This window comes from Phaenicophaeus curvirostris, chromosome 30 (assembly GCF_032191515.1).
Source record: "Phaenicophaeus curvirostris isolate KB17595 chromosome 30, BPBGC_Pcur_1.0, whole genome shotgun sequence".
Taxonomy (NCBI): Eukaryota; Metazoa; Chordata; class Aves; order Cuculiformes; family Cuculidae; genus Phaenicophaeus; species Phaenicophaeus curvirostris.
In genome coordinates, this window is record NC_091421.1 from 4,903,923 (window position 1) to 4,917,102 (window position 13,180).

At 63.8% G+C, this 13,180-nt stretch overlaps 2 protein-coding genes across 5 annotated transcripts; one reads left to right on the plus strand and one right to left on the minus strand.

Annotated features, from left to right (window-relative positions):
* Nucleotides 1–88: 88 nt before the first annotated feature.
* Nucleotides 89–10,792, plus strand: MARS1 (methionyl-tRNA synthetase 1). Of its 4 annotated transcripts, XM_069878989.1 has the most exons (21): nt 89–297; nt 2,721–2,799; nt 3,390–3,524; nt 3,605–3,680; nt 3,770–3,942; nt 5,003–5,115; nt 5,258–5,374; nt 5,456–5,659; nt 5,796–5,997; nt 6,083–6,157; nt 6,239–6,409; nt 6,957–7,052; nt 7,142–7,259; nt 7,506–7,719; nt 8,673–8,804; nt 9,266–9,370; nt 9,440–9,623; nt 9,726–9,797; nt 9,900–9,926; nt 10,023–10,103; nt 10,561–10,792. In XM_069878989.1, exons 1-21 carry the CDS (start codon nt 110–112, stop codon nt 10,711–10,713), a joined length of 2,715 nt encoding a protein of 904 aa, XP_069735090.1. In that variant the 5' UTR covers nt 89–109; the 3' UTR covers nt 10,714–10,792. The 4 variants fall into 4 exon arrangements, 3 of the variants coding, with proteins under 3 accessions (XP_069735090.1, XP_069735091.1, XP_069735092.1); XR_011339273.1 differs by lacking the exon at nt 10,561–10,792 and having other exon boundaries at nt 9,440–9,627; nt 10,023–10,083; XM_069878990.1 differs by lacking the exon at nt 9,900–9,926.
* Nucleotides 10,746–12,624, minus strand: DDIT3 (DNA damage inducible transcript 3). Its single transcript, XM_069879025.1, has 4 exons — nt 12,548–12,624; nt 12,049–12,096; nt 11,773–11,934; nt 10,746–11,242 (listed from the first exon to the last, which is right to left on the minus strand). The coding sequence occupies exons 3-4, from the start codon at nt 11,908–11,910 to the stop codon at nt 10,832–10,834; spliced, it is 549 nt and encodes a 182-aa protein (XP_069735126.1). The 5' UTR covers nt 11,911–11,934; nt 12,049–12,096; nt 12,548–12,624; the 3' UTR covers nt 10,746–10,831.
* Between the last annotated feature and the right edge of the window lie 556 nt (nt 12,625–13,180).

Below are 13,180 nucleotides of genomic sequence, written 5' to 3' on the forward strand. Positions count from 1 at the left end.
GGCGCGGGGCACTGTGGGAGTTGTAGTCCGGGCGCGGGGCACCGTGGGAGCCGCCGTCCCGCCGCGGGGCACTGTGGGAGCTGTAGTCCCGCCCCGTTGCGTCAGCGCGATGCGGCTGCGGGTGGCGGGGGGCGATCCGGCCGCCGTGAAGGTGTTGGCGGCCGCCGGGGCCGCGGCCGCGCCGGTGCAGCTCGAATGGGGGGGGGCCGGGGCCGGGGGGGGGGCGGGGGGGCCTTGCGGACCCGTCCTGGAGCTGCGGAGCGGGACCCGGCTCTTCTCGGCCAACGCCATCTGCCAGTGAGGACCGGGGGGGGGGGGTGTTGAACGGGGCCTTGAGGGGGGAGTGAGGGGTTGTCGGGGGGGGGGGGGTGTGAGGGAGGGAATGGGGGGGTGGGGGTCTTTATGGGGTATGGGGGGGCTATGGGGTGGGGGGTGTTTATGGGGTGGGGGGTTATGAGGGAAGGAATGGGGGGGTGGGGGTCTTTATGGGGTGAGCGGGGGGGGTTATGGGGGGAGCTATGGGGTGGGGCGTGTTTAGGGGGTGGGGGGTTATGAGGGAGGGAATGGGGGGGTGTGGGTCTTTATAGGGTGAGGGGGGGTTGTGGGGGGAGATATTGGTTGGGGGGTGCTTATGGGGTGGGGGGTTATGGGGGGTGAATAGGGGGTGTGGGTCTTTATGGGGTGGGGGGCTTATGGGGGGGCTATGGGGTGGGGGGTGTTTATGGGGTGGGGGGTTATGGGGGGTGAATTGGGGGTGTGGGTCTTTATGGGGTGAGGGGGGGGTTATGGGGGGAGCTATTGGTTGGGGGTGTTTATGGGGTGAGGGGGGTTATGGGGGGTGAATGGGGGGTGTGGGTCTTTATGGAGTGGGGGGGTTATGGGGGGAGCTATGGGGTGGGGGGTGTTTATGGGATGGGGGGTTGTGAGGGAGGGAATGGGGGGGTATTTATGGGGTGGGGGGGTTATGGGGGCAGCTATTGGTTGGAGGGTGTTTATGGGGTGGGGGGTTATGGGAGGTGAATAGGGGGTGTGGGTCTTTATGGGGTGGGGGGGTTATGGGGGGGGCTATGGGGTGGGGTTGTTTATGGGGTGGGGGGTTATGAGGGAGGGAATGGGGGGGTGGGGGTCTTTATAGGGTGAGGGGGGGTTATGGGGGGAGCTATTGGTTGGGGGGTGTTTATGGGGTGGGGAGGGTTATGGGGGGAGCTATTGGTTGGGGGGTGTTTATGGGGTGGGGGGTTTATGGGAGGTGAATAGGGGGTGTGGGTCTTTATGGGGTGGGGGGGCTATGGGGGGAGCTATTGGTTGGGGGTGTTTATGGGGTGGGGGGTTATGGGGGGTGAATAGGGGGTGTGGGTCTTTATGGGGTGGGGGGGTTATGGGGGGAGCTATTGGTTGGGGGTGTTTATGGGGTGGGGGGTTATGGGGGGTGAATTGGGGGTGTGGGTCTTTATGGGGTGAGGGGGGGGTTATGGGGGGAGCTATTGGTTGGGGGTGTTTATGGGGTGAGGGGGGTTATGGGGGGTGAATGGGGGGTGTGGGTCTTTATGGAGTGGGGGGGTTATGGGGGGAGCTATGGGGTGGGGGGTGTTTATGGGGTGGGGGGTTGTGAGGGAGGGAATGGGGGGGTATTTATGGGGTGGGGGGGTTATGGGGGCAGCTATTGGTTGGAGGGTGTTTATGGGGTGGGGGGTTATGGGAGGTGAATAGGGGGTGTGGGTCTTTATGGGGTGGGGGGGTTATGGGGGGGGCTATGGGGTGGGGTTGTTTATGGGGTGGGGGGTTATGAGGGAGGGAATGGGGGGGTGGGGGTCTTTATAGGGTGAGGGGGGGTTATGGGGGGAGCTATTGGTTGGGGGGTGTTTATGGGGTGGGGAGGGTTATGGGGGGAGCTATTGGTTGGGGGGTGTTTATGGGGTGGGGGGTTTATGGGAGGTGAATAGGGGGTGTGGGTCTTTATGGGGTGGGGGGGCTATGGGGGGAGCTATTGGTTGGGGGTGTTTATGGGGTGGGGGGTTATGGGGGGTGAATAGGGGGTGTGGGTCTTTATGGGGTGGGGGGGTTATGGGGGGAGCTATTGGTTGGGGGTGTTTATGGGGTGGGGGGTTATGGGGGGTGAATTGGGGTATGAGGGTCTTCATGGGGTGGGGGGCTGGGGGGGGTCTGTGGAGTGGGGCATGAGGTGTTGGCTGGGGGGGGTTATAGGGGTGTTTATGGGGTGGGGGGCTGGGGGGTTGAGGAGGTTATGGGGCTGGGGGTGTTTAGGGGGGGCTGGGGTTGAGGTATGGGGGGGTTATGGGGGCTGAAGGTGTTTATGGGGGTGCTGGGGTTGAGGGGTGGGGGGTTATGGGGGGAAGTGTCAGGGGGTTGAATGGGGAGGTGGGAGTGTTTATGGGGTGGGGGGTGAATTGGGGGTGGGGTGGGAGGTGTTGGCTGGGGGGGTTATGAGATGGGGGTGTTATTTTGGGGGGGTGTAGAGGAGGGAGGGGTTGTCTGGGGGGTTATAGGGGGGGAGGTGTCAGTAGAGGGGGTTATGGGGGTGTGGGAAGGGGTTCTGAGGGGGGCAAGAGGGTCGTGGAGACCTGAAAAGGGGGTTGAGGTGGAGGAGGGGGTCGTGGAAGCCTGGGAGAGGGGAAGCGAGGGGGCTGGGAGGTGCAGGGAGGGGGTGGGGGGGCTGTGGGGGTGAGCACGGTCGTGTGTCACCCCCCCCCCCACCCCAGGTTCTTCTTCCTGGCACGCGGCGAGGAGCCCACAGACCTCACCAACCAGTGGCTGGAGTGGGAGGCCACCGAGCTGCAGGTGGGTGTCCCAGGGTCACAGCCCCGACCCACACCCAGCCACCTGGCCCCCCCTCTTCCGTTCCTGGAACCCCTCTTCCGTTCCTGGACCCCCCCCTTCCATTCCTGACTCCTTCCCATCCATTCTTGACCCCCCCCTTTCTCCATTCCTGACCCCCCCCTCTTCCATTCCTGACCCCCCCTCTTCCATTCCTGACCCCCCCTCTTCCATTCCTGACCCTCACTCCTCCATTCCTCACCCCCCCCTCTTCCATTCCTGGACCCCCCCTTCCATTCCTGACTCCTTCCCATACATCCCTGCCCCCCCCTCCTTCCATCCCTGCCCCCCCCCTCCTTCCATCCCTGCCCCCCCCTCCTTCCATTCCTGCCCCCCCCTCCTTCCATTCCTGACCCCCCCTCTTCCATTCCTGACCCTCCCTCCTCCATTCCTCACCCCCTCCTTCCATCCCTGCCCCCCCAGTTCCACTCCTGCCCCCCCCAGTTCCATTCCTGACCCCCCCAGTTCCATTCCTGACCCCCCCAGTTCCATTCCTGACCCCCCCTCTCCACTCCTGACCCCCCCTCTCCATTCCTGACCCCCCCTTTCTCCAGCCGGCCGCCTCGGCTGCCCTGTACTCCCAGCTGGTGCGGGGGAAGAAGGGCCCGGAGGGGGTGGAAGCCCTGGGGCCCCTGCTGGCCCACATGGAGCAGAGCCTGCGCAGGAGAGGTGCTGCCTTCCTGGCCGGGGTGAGTGCGAATGGATTCCCCCGGCTCCCTTCTCCGGCACCGGAGCTGCCTCCGTATCTAACTTCGCTTCTCCGGGCCAGGACACGGAGTCGGTGGCCGACGTGGTCGTGTGGGGCACCTTATTCCCAGTCCTCCAGGATGAAACCAGTCTGCCCAGTAAGAGCGAAGTCGGAGCGGTGAAAGGGAGCGTTTCTCACCTTCCTGTGCCTGCAGGAATCACACTACTCATATTTTCATCCCTCAAGGTGAGCTGCAGGCACTCAGGACCTGGTTCCATCACATGACGCTCTCGGAAGCCTGCAGGAAAGCTGCTGACTCCATCCTGACGCCCGAGGCGCTGCTGGAGTTCAAATCCTACCTGCAGAAGCAGCCTCCACCCTGCCCGGCCATGGAAAAAGCCACCAGTAACGAGCCCGAGGTGCGTCCCTGGCGCTCGGATGGGTCAGAGAATCATGGAATCACCAGGTTGGAAAGGACCCACTGGATCATCGAGTCCAACCATTCCTATCAATCACTAACCCATGTCCCTCAGCACCTCGTCCACCCGGCCCTTAAACCCCTCCGGGGAAGGGGACTCAACCCCCTCCCTGGGCAGCCTCTGCCAAGGCCCAGTGACCCTTTCCATGAAATATTTTTTCCTGATGTCAATCCTGACCCTCCCCTGGTGGAGCTTGAGGCCGTTCCCTCTCGTCCTGTCCCCTGTCCCTTGGGAGAAGAGCCCAGCTCCCTCCTCTCCACAACCTCCTCTCAGGGAGTTGCAGAGAGCAATGAGGTCTCCCCTCAGCCTCCTCTTCTCCAGCCTAAACCCCCCCAGCTCTCTCAGCCGCTCCTCTTCTTCTCCAGCCCCCTCACCAGCTCCATTGCTCTTCTCTGGACTCGCTCCAGAGCCTCAACATCCTTCTTGTGGGGAGGGCCCAGAACTGACCCCAGGATTCGAGGAGCGGTCTCCCCAGGGCCGAGTCCAGAGGGAGAAGAACCTCCCTGGCCCTGCTGGCCACGCCGGGTCTGATCCAAGCCAAGATGCCCTTGGCCTTCTTGGCCCCCTGGGCCCCTGCTGGCTCCTGTTCAACCAACCCCCCCAGGTCCTTCTCCTCCAGGCACTTTCCAGCCAGACTTCTCCTAGGCTGGAGCTGCTCAGGGTTGTTGTACCCCAAGGGCAAGACCCGGCCTTTGGCCTCGTTAACCCTCCTGCCGTTGGTCTCAGCCCATGGATCCAGCCTGTTCAGATCCCTTTGGAGCCTCCTGACCCTCCAGCAGATCCAGCTTCCACCCAGCTTAGTGTCCTCCCCAAACTTGCTCAGGGTGCCCTTGATGCCTCCATCCAGGTCATTGATAAAGACATTGAACAGGAGCCAGCACTGAGCCCTGGGGACATCACTCGGAACTGGCCTCCAGCTGGAGTTAACTCCGTTTTAGTCCCTGTGTGGGTTGGTGGCCACGGGCAAGCAGACCCTCGCTCAAACCAGCCTTCCCGGCAGGAGGAAGAAGGTTCGGAGCGTGCCCTGACGGAGGAGGAGATCACAGCGGCCGCCGAGGCCTGGGATCGCGGTTCTGCAGCCCTGCCCAAGCCTTGGCAGCCGCAGAAACCTGTGTGAGTCCCGAGGTGACACGAGGGCTGTCCCGGCCCACCGAGGGGCCTGGCAGGGGGTGTCCAGGCTGAGCTCGTGTTGTTGTGGGCTTGGGGTGACCCTGTGGCTCGTCGTGCCCGCTCTGAGCGCCCCTGTCCCTGCCAGGCTGCCCGTGGAGGGCATGAGGAACGTCCTCATCACCAGCGCTCTGCCCTACGTCAACAACGTCCCCCACCTCGGCAACATCATCGGCTGCGTCCTCAGTGCCGACGCCTTCGCCAGGTGAGACCTGGGGGAGGATCTTCGGGGGGGTTGTAGGGTCCCCAAAATCCTGCAGGGGGTGTCACGGGGTCCCTCCTGCAGGTACTGCCGCCTGCGGAACTGGAACACGCTCTACGTGTGCGGCACGGACGAGTACGGCACGGCCACCGAGACCAAGGCAGTGGAAGAGGGCTTGACGCCCCAGGAGATTTGCGACAAGTACAACGCCATCCACGCCGACATCTACCGCTGGTTCGACATCTCCTTCGACTTCTTCGGCCGCACCACCACGCCGTCTCAGACCAGGTGAGCGGCCGCGTCCCACGGGGACTCGCCCGAAGGGATGAAACGTTGAGGGGAACATCACAATGCCTGCTTGAGGGTGTTCTGGACTCTCCTGGCTGACTGAGGCCACCCCCTTCGTCTTCCTCTTCCATCCCAGGATTGCCCAGGACATCTTCCAGCGCCTCCTGGCCCGCGGTTTCCTGCTGGAGGACACGGTGGAGCAGCTGCGATGCGAGGACTGCCAACGGTTTTTGGCCGACCGCTTTGTGGAGGGCACCTGCCCTTTCTGCAGCTACGAAGAGGCCCGGGGCGACCAGTGTGATAAATGTGGCAAACTCATCAATGCTGTGGAGCTGAAGGTGGGTTGGGATCCTGCTGGGGACCACCCCACGGCCCCAGGACCACCCCACGGCTCCCTCCAACCTGCATTTTTCCTCCTTCCAGAAACCTCAGTGCAAGCTCTGCAAGAGCGTCCCTGTGGTGAAGCCCAGCCGGCACCTTTTCCTGGATCTACCCAAGGTGAGCTTCATCCCTGGGGATCTGGGGAGGGAATGGGGACCCCGCTGGTGCCACCTGACCCCCACCACGGTTGTCCCGCAGCTGGAGGAGCGGCTGGAATCCTGGCTGGAGAAATCCTGGGCCGCGGGGGACTGGACGGCCAACGCTCGCTACATCACTCGCTCCTGGATTCGCGATGGGCTCAAACCTCGCTGCATCACCCGTGATTTGAAGTGGGGAACGCCGGTGCCCCTCGACGGCTTCCGCGACAAGGTGGGGCCTGCAGGCGGCGTCTGGCGTAGAACCTTGGAATCGCTGAGGTTGGGAACGGCCTCCAAGCTCATCCAGCCCGACCCCACCCTGCCAGCCAAACCCTGTCCCCAAGGGCCACGGCCGAACGGTTTTGAACCCCTCCAGGGATGGAGACTCTGCCAGGGTTTGACAACACTTCCCATGGAGAAATGTTCCAAATATCCAATCTAAACCTCCCCTGGCGCAACCTGAGGCCGTTTCCTCCCATCCTGTCACTTCGTACTGGGAAGAAGAGCCCTAATTCCCTTTCCTCTTGTCCCATCACTTAATTGAGAGAAGAGCCCAGCACCCACCTCGCCACAACCTTTCCAGGAGCTGCAGAGAGCGATGAGGTCTCCCCTCAGCCTCCTCCAGACCAAACTCCCCCAAGATCCCTCAGCTGCTCCTAGAACCGCTGGGCTCCAGACCTTTCCCCAGTCCCATTCCCTTCTCAGGACCCACTCCAGGAACTCGATGTCCCCCATACCCTCTCCGAGGGTCCCTGTTCACCCATCACTCCTCCCCTCAGGTGTTTTATGTCTGGTTTGATGCTCCCATCGGCTACTTATCCATCACGGCCAACTACACGGAGCACTGGGAGAGGTGGTGGAAGAACCCAGAGCAGGTAGGAACCCAGCGATGCCGTGAGACGGAAGCAGGGATGGAGCTGGGACCCCACGATCCAGTCCTGTCCCCACCGCTGCTCCCCGACAGGTCGAGCTCTACAACTTCATGGCCAAGGACAACGTCCCCTTCCATAGCGTCATCTTCCCCTGCTCGCTTCTGGGCACCGAGGACAACTACACCCTGGTGAACCACCTCATTGCTACAGGTACTGAGGGGAACCAGGGACTGAGGCATCTCCGCGCTTTCCTGCTACCCCGGGAACAGCTCAGTCTGTCCCTCATGGGCACAAAACAGCAGTTGCCCTTTTGGAACCCCCTTGAGCTCAGGATTTTGGTGACATCCTTGCGTTGTGGGGCTGTTCCCTGCCCAGATCCATGCTTGGACCCCACCCTGGGGCCTCTCCTGCCCGGGAAGTGTTGGGATACACCAAGGTCTCTCCTGCCTTTCCCAGAATACCTGAACTACGAGGACGGGAAGTTTTCCAAGAGCCGCGGCGTGGGAGTGTTTGGGGACATGGCCAAGGACACGGGCATCCCCGCCGACATCTGGCGCTTCTACCTGCTGTACGTGCGGCCCGAGGGGCAGGACAGCGCCTTCTCCTGGAGCGACCTCATGCTCAAGAACAACTCGGAGCTGCTCAACAACCTGGGCAACTTCATCAACAGGTCTTGGCTTTAAATCGGAGGCGGGGAGAAGATTGAGAGTAGACGTTAGGAAGGAATTTTTCATGATGACGGGGGTGAGACCCTGGCCCGGGTTGCCCAGAGCAGTGGTGGCTGCCCCTTCCCTGGAGGGGTTCAAGGCCAGGTTGGATGGGGCTTGGAGCCCCTGGTCCAGTGGGAGGTGTCCCTGCTCATGGCAGGAGTGGAACTGGATGGGCTTTGAGGTCCCTCCCAACCCAAACCATTCCAGAATTCTGGGTTTTTCTGGTGAGCCACGGGCTGTCCCACACTCTTCTCATTCCTGCTCCTTTCATAGAATCATAGAAGCACCAAGTTGGAAAGGACCCACTGGATCATTGAGTCCAACCATTCCCAGCTCCCTCCTCTCCACAACCTCCTCTCAGGGAGTTGCAGAGAGCAATGAGGTCTCCCCTCAGCCTCCTCTTCTCCAGGCTAAACCCCCCCAGCTCTCTCAGCCGCTCCTCTTCTTCTCCAGCCCCCTCACCACCTTCATTGCTCTTCTCTGGACTCGCTCCAGAGCCTCAACATCCTTCTTGTGGGGAGGGGCCCAGAACTGACCCCAGGATTCGAGGAGCGGTCTCCCCAGGGCCGAGTCCAGAGGGAGAAGAACCTCCCTGGCCCTGCTGGCCACGCCGGGTCTGATCCAAGCCAAGATGCCCTTGGCCTTCTTGGCCCCCTGGGCCCCTGCTGGCTCCTGTTCAACCAACCCCCCCAGGTCCTTCTCCTCCAGGCACTTTCCAGCCAGACTTCTCCTAGGCTGGAGCTGCTCAGGGTTGTTGTGCCCCAAGTGCAGGACCTGCCATTTGGCCTCGTTAAACCTCCAGCCGGAGTTAAGTCCATTTCCCACCACTCTCTGGGGCCTCCATCCAACCAGTTTTTCACCTCAGAGATCGTTCTCCTGCCCAGGCCAGATGCTGACACTTTCTCTCCCCCAGAGCCGGGATGTTCGTGTGCAAGTTCTTTGGTGGCGCCGTTCCTGACATGATCCTGACGCCGGACGACAAGCGTCTCCTGGCCCGCGTCACCTTGGAGCTGCGCCAGTACCACCAGCTGCTGGAGAAAGTGCGGTGAGTGGCTGGAACACATGAATGCAGCAGCTGGAGGGTTTGGACCACCTGGAGGGTTGAGGAGCGGCTGAGAGAGCTGGGGTTGTTTATCCTGGAGAAGAGGAGGCTGAGGGGAGACCTCATTGCTCTCTGCAACTCCCTGAGAGGAGGTTGTGGAGAGGAGGGAGCTGGGCTCTTCTCCCAAGGGACAGGGGACAGGACGAGAGGGAATGGCCTCAAGCTCCACCAGGGGAGGGTCAGGCTGGACATCAGGAAAAAAATTTTCACAGAAAGGGTGATTGGTCCCTGTCCGAGGCTGCCCAGGGAGGGGGTTGAGTCCCCTTCCCTGGAGGGGTTTAAGGGCCGGGTGGACGAGGTGCTGAGAGACATGGGTTAGTGATTGATGGGAATGGTTGGACTCGATGATCCGGTGGGTCTCTTCCAACCTGGTGACTCTATGATCTTTGCTTTTCATCCACCAGCATCCGCGACGCCCTGAGATGCATCCTCAGCATCTCTCGCCACGGCAACCAATACATCCAGGTGAACGAGCCCTGGAAGCGGATCAAGGGGGACGAAGAGGACAGGTAGGCAGGGATGGGGATGGATGGGATGGGGATGGGAGCTGGGAATAACGGAGCGTTTCGCCCCCACAGGCAGCGTGCGGGCACGGTGACGGGTGTGGCGGTGAACATGGCGTCGCTGCTGGCCGTGATGGTGCAGCCGTACATGCCCAGCGTCAGCCTGGACATCCAGAGGCAGCTCCGCATCCCCCCGGAATGCTGCGTCCTCAGCCACAACTTCACCTGCACCCTCCCCGCCGGGCACCGCGTGGGCACCGTAGGTGGGGGGGGAAAATCGGGAATGGCTGGACCCCTGAGGGTGGGAAACCCAGGAAAACCTGCCCCACAACAGTGACCCTTCTTCTTTTCCCGGCTCCAGGTGAGCCCCCTTTTCCAGAAGCTGGAGAACGACCAGGTTGAAGCCCTGCGCAAGCGCTTCGGGGGGGGACAGGTGAGTGGGGGCCACGAGGCACCTTGCTGCCCTCCGCCCTCAGTACCTCCCTCCTTCTCTGCTTTTTTTCCTCTCCTTCCTCACTCGCTGTCTCCTTTCCAGCCTGCAGACCTGCCTGCAGAGCCTCAGGTAACCCTGCACGGTCTGGGGGGGCCGCAGCAGCCCCCCCCTCAGCAGATCCTGCCTGCGAGCAGGGCTCACACCTCCTTCTCCTCTTGCCCCCAGGCCAAACAGAGCCCCCCAGCCCCAGAGGCGCCGGGTGATCCGCAGCTGATCCAGGAGCTGACAGAGGAGGTGGCCAAGCAGGTGACCCTCATTTCCAGCCCCCTCCTACATGTACCTCCCCCTCCAAACTCTCATCCTCCTCTTTCCTGCCTGTACCCCCCAAAAAAAACCCTTCTTGCACCCCCTTTCCTACCTGTACCCCCTCAAACTCATCACTCCTTCTCCCTGTACTCCCCAAACCCTCATCCCTCCCCCTTTTTCTCCCTGTACCCCCCCAAAACCCTCATTTCCAGCCCCCTCCTACTTCTATCTCCTCCTCCAAACCCTCATCTCCCTCCTCTTTCCTGCCTGTCCACCCCCAAACTCATCAATCCTCCTCCTCCCTGTCCCCCCCAAACCCTCATTCCCCCCAAAACCCTCACCGCTCCCCTCTTTGCTGCCTGTACACCCTGAAACCCATCCCCCCTTCTCCTCCCTGCCCCCCACCAAACCCTCATTGCCCCCCCAAACCCTCATTTCCTTGCCCCCTGTCCCTCAGGGCAACCTGGTGCGGCAGCTGAAAGCCACCAAGGCCGAGAAAGCCCAGGTGGACACCGAGGTGGCCAAGCTGCTGGAGCTGAAGAAGCAGCTCGCGGTAGCCGAGGGGAAAAGCCCCGAAGTCCCAGTGCCCAAGGGGAAGCGGAAGAAGTAGAAGCCACCACATCAGGAGGCGCCGCAGCGAGCTCGTGGGTTACATGCGTGTATGTAATAAAAACGCGAGAACTGTACAATCGCTTGGGGAAGAGGCGCCCCCCCCACCCCTGGCCGCCTCAGTCTGTGCCAGGGGGACAAGCCCCCCAAGTTCCAGGTTGCCCCGTGGCCGCGGGGCAGCGCAGGTTGACGATGCGCTCGATGAGAGCCGCCCGCGTGCGCTGCACCTCGGCGCTGAGCCTCCCGATCTCCTCGCGCAGCCGCGCGTTCTGGGCCGTCAGCTCCTGCACCCGCTGCTCGTTGGCTTGTTGGCGCCGCTTGGCCACCTCTTTGCTAGCCACGGGGCCACCGCATCTCCTCCTCTTGGTTCTGCAGCCCGCGACCCCCTCGTCCTCCTCTTCCTCCGCTGCTGCTGGGGGGACCCCGCTGCGTGCTGAGCCCTCGGGGGCCTCCTGCAGCTCCAGCAGCTCCGCAGCCAGCGCAGCGTCCAGCTCGCAGCCCCCTGTGCCGCCGGCCGAGCCCCACGGGGCCTTTGGAGAGAGGAAGGGGGGGAGCAGGCCCCATGTCAGCCCCCCCCCTCCAGCTTGACGGGGGTCCCCGCTATCCCTCAGCCCCACTCCAAGGCGAGGAGGCACCCCCCAACTCCTCATCCCCACCCCATGAGGGGCTGCCCTGATCCCCCTCCCGTTATAGCCTCACTCCGCACTCCCCCAAAGTCAGGGGGTGCCCCCCAACTCCTCTGCATCCCCCTAATGGAAGGGGGGTGCCCCCCCAACTCCTGATCTCTACCCTGAGGGGCTGCTGTGATCCCCCTCCCCGTTAGCCGCACTCAGCACTCCCCCAACGTAAGGGGGTGCCCCCCAACTCCTCTACACCCCCTCAAAGTGAGGGGGAGCCCCCCAACTCCTCCCCCCCACCCCGTGAGGGGCTGCCCTGATGCCTCTCTCCCCATTAGCCTCAGTCATCACTCCCTGAAAATAAGGGGGTGCCCCCCCCGACCCCTCTGCACCCCCCCCAAATTGAAGGGGTGCCCCCAGGCCTGCCCCCCCCCCCCCCTCACCTGCTCAGCCCCCCAGGGCAGGGGGGTTCCGCCAGGCTCTGCTGCCAGCACCTCCTCCAGGTCCTGGTACCAGGCTTCCAGCTCCCAGCCGGGCAGGGCGCTGGGGGGGCCCCCCGGGGGGAGCCCCTCGGCTGCCATCGTCACCTCCAGGCCAGCGAGGGGCTGCGGGGCGGGGGGGGACACACAAAGTCAGGCTAGGACACCCCCCCCCCATCACCATCTCTGGGTCACCGCACCCCGCGAGGGGCCGGATCCCCCCCCCCCAACCCCCCTTACCTGCTCTCAGGTGTGGTGGTCGATGAGGACACACTTTCTCCTGGATCCCTGGGGAGGGGGGAGCAGCACAGGGTAAGGATTTGCCCCCCACCCCAAAGCGATAAAGGGGGGGGGGTCCCGGGGAGCTCAGCGCCCCCCCCCCCGCCCCCCCCAAGTCCTTTGGGGGACACGTCGGATGGGACCAACACCCTGGGGGCCCCCCCGAACGGCTCCATCACCGCCTCCTCCCCGTCCCAGCTGCCCCCCCCAGCGTTTTTTCGGGTGCTCCCCTTCCCCACCCCCCCTCCCCGCTCCCAGGCTGTATTCGGGGCTGCTCCCCCATTTTTCCCTCCCCCCCCCCACTGAAACGGCTCCAGCACCGCCTCCTCCCTGTCCCAGCAGCCAACCCAGCGACCCCCCCACCTTTCCCGGCTGCACTGGAGGCTGCTCCCCCGATGCCCCCCTCCCTCGAACGGCTCCATCAGGCCCCCCCAAAGCCCCCCCCCCCCCCCCCCCGCACCTTCCCGGGCGGCCCCGGCTCCCCCCGGCCCGTCCCCGCTCCGCGCTCCGGCTCCATCCTCGCTCGCATCGTCCCGCCGACTGCGCTCCCGCCGCGCCCCCGCGCCCCTTTTAAAGCCTCCGCTCCGCATGACGCAACCACCGGAAGCGCCGCGGCCAATGGGAGCGCGGAGCGCGGCGACGGGCGGGGCCTCCCGACCAATGGGAGCGCGGAGAGCGGCGGGGGGCGGGGCTTGCGGGTGCTGGCGGGGGGCGGGGCCGGGCGGGGCGCGCGCGGATGATGCAATGGCGGGAAAGCGGCCCCGCCCGGAGCCCCCCAGTGCTCCCAGTAACCCCCCCAGAACCGCCCCCGGTGCCCCCCCAGTGCTTCCAGTATCCCCAGTACCCTCCCCAGAGCCCCCAGTACCCTCCCCAGTGCTCCCAGTGCTCCCAGTGCCCCCAGTTCCCACTCCCAGTGCCCGCAGAGCCCTCCCAGTGCTCCCAGTACCCTCCCCAGTGCTCCCAGTGCTCCCAGTGCCCCCAGTTCCCACTCCCAGTGCCCGCAGAGCCCTCCCAGTGCTCCCAGTACCCTCCCTGACCCCCCCCAATGCCCGTACAGCCCCCCCAAGTGCTCCCAGTGCCCCCAGTTCCCACT

Excerpts from the sequence above, each read along its gene's own strand:
- DDIT3 (XM_069879025.1), bottom strand. The coding sequence starts at position 11,910 with ATGGCAGCCGAGGGGCTCCCCCCGGGGGGCCCCCCCAGCGCCCTGCCC. Across the intron at positions 11,243-11,772 it reads TGCCCTGGGGGGCTGAGCAG|GCCCCGTGGGGCTCGGCCGG; the intron begins GTGAGGGGGGGG and ends CTCTCTCCAAAG.
- MARS1 (XM_069878989.1), top strand. The coding sequence starts at position 110 with ATGCGGCTGCGGGTGGCGGGGGGCGATCCGGCCGCCGTGAAGGTGTTG. Across the intron at positions 6,410-6,956 it reads TCGACGGCTTCCGCGACAAG|GTGTTTTATGTCTGGTTTGA; the intron begins GTGGGGCCTGCA and ends TCCTCCCCTCAG. Across the intron at positions 10,104-10,560 it reads CAGAGGAGGTGGCCAAGCAG|GGCAACCTGGTGCGGCAGCT; the intron begins GTGACCCTCATT and ends CCTGTCCCTCAG.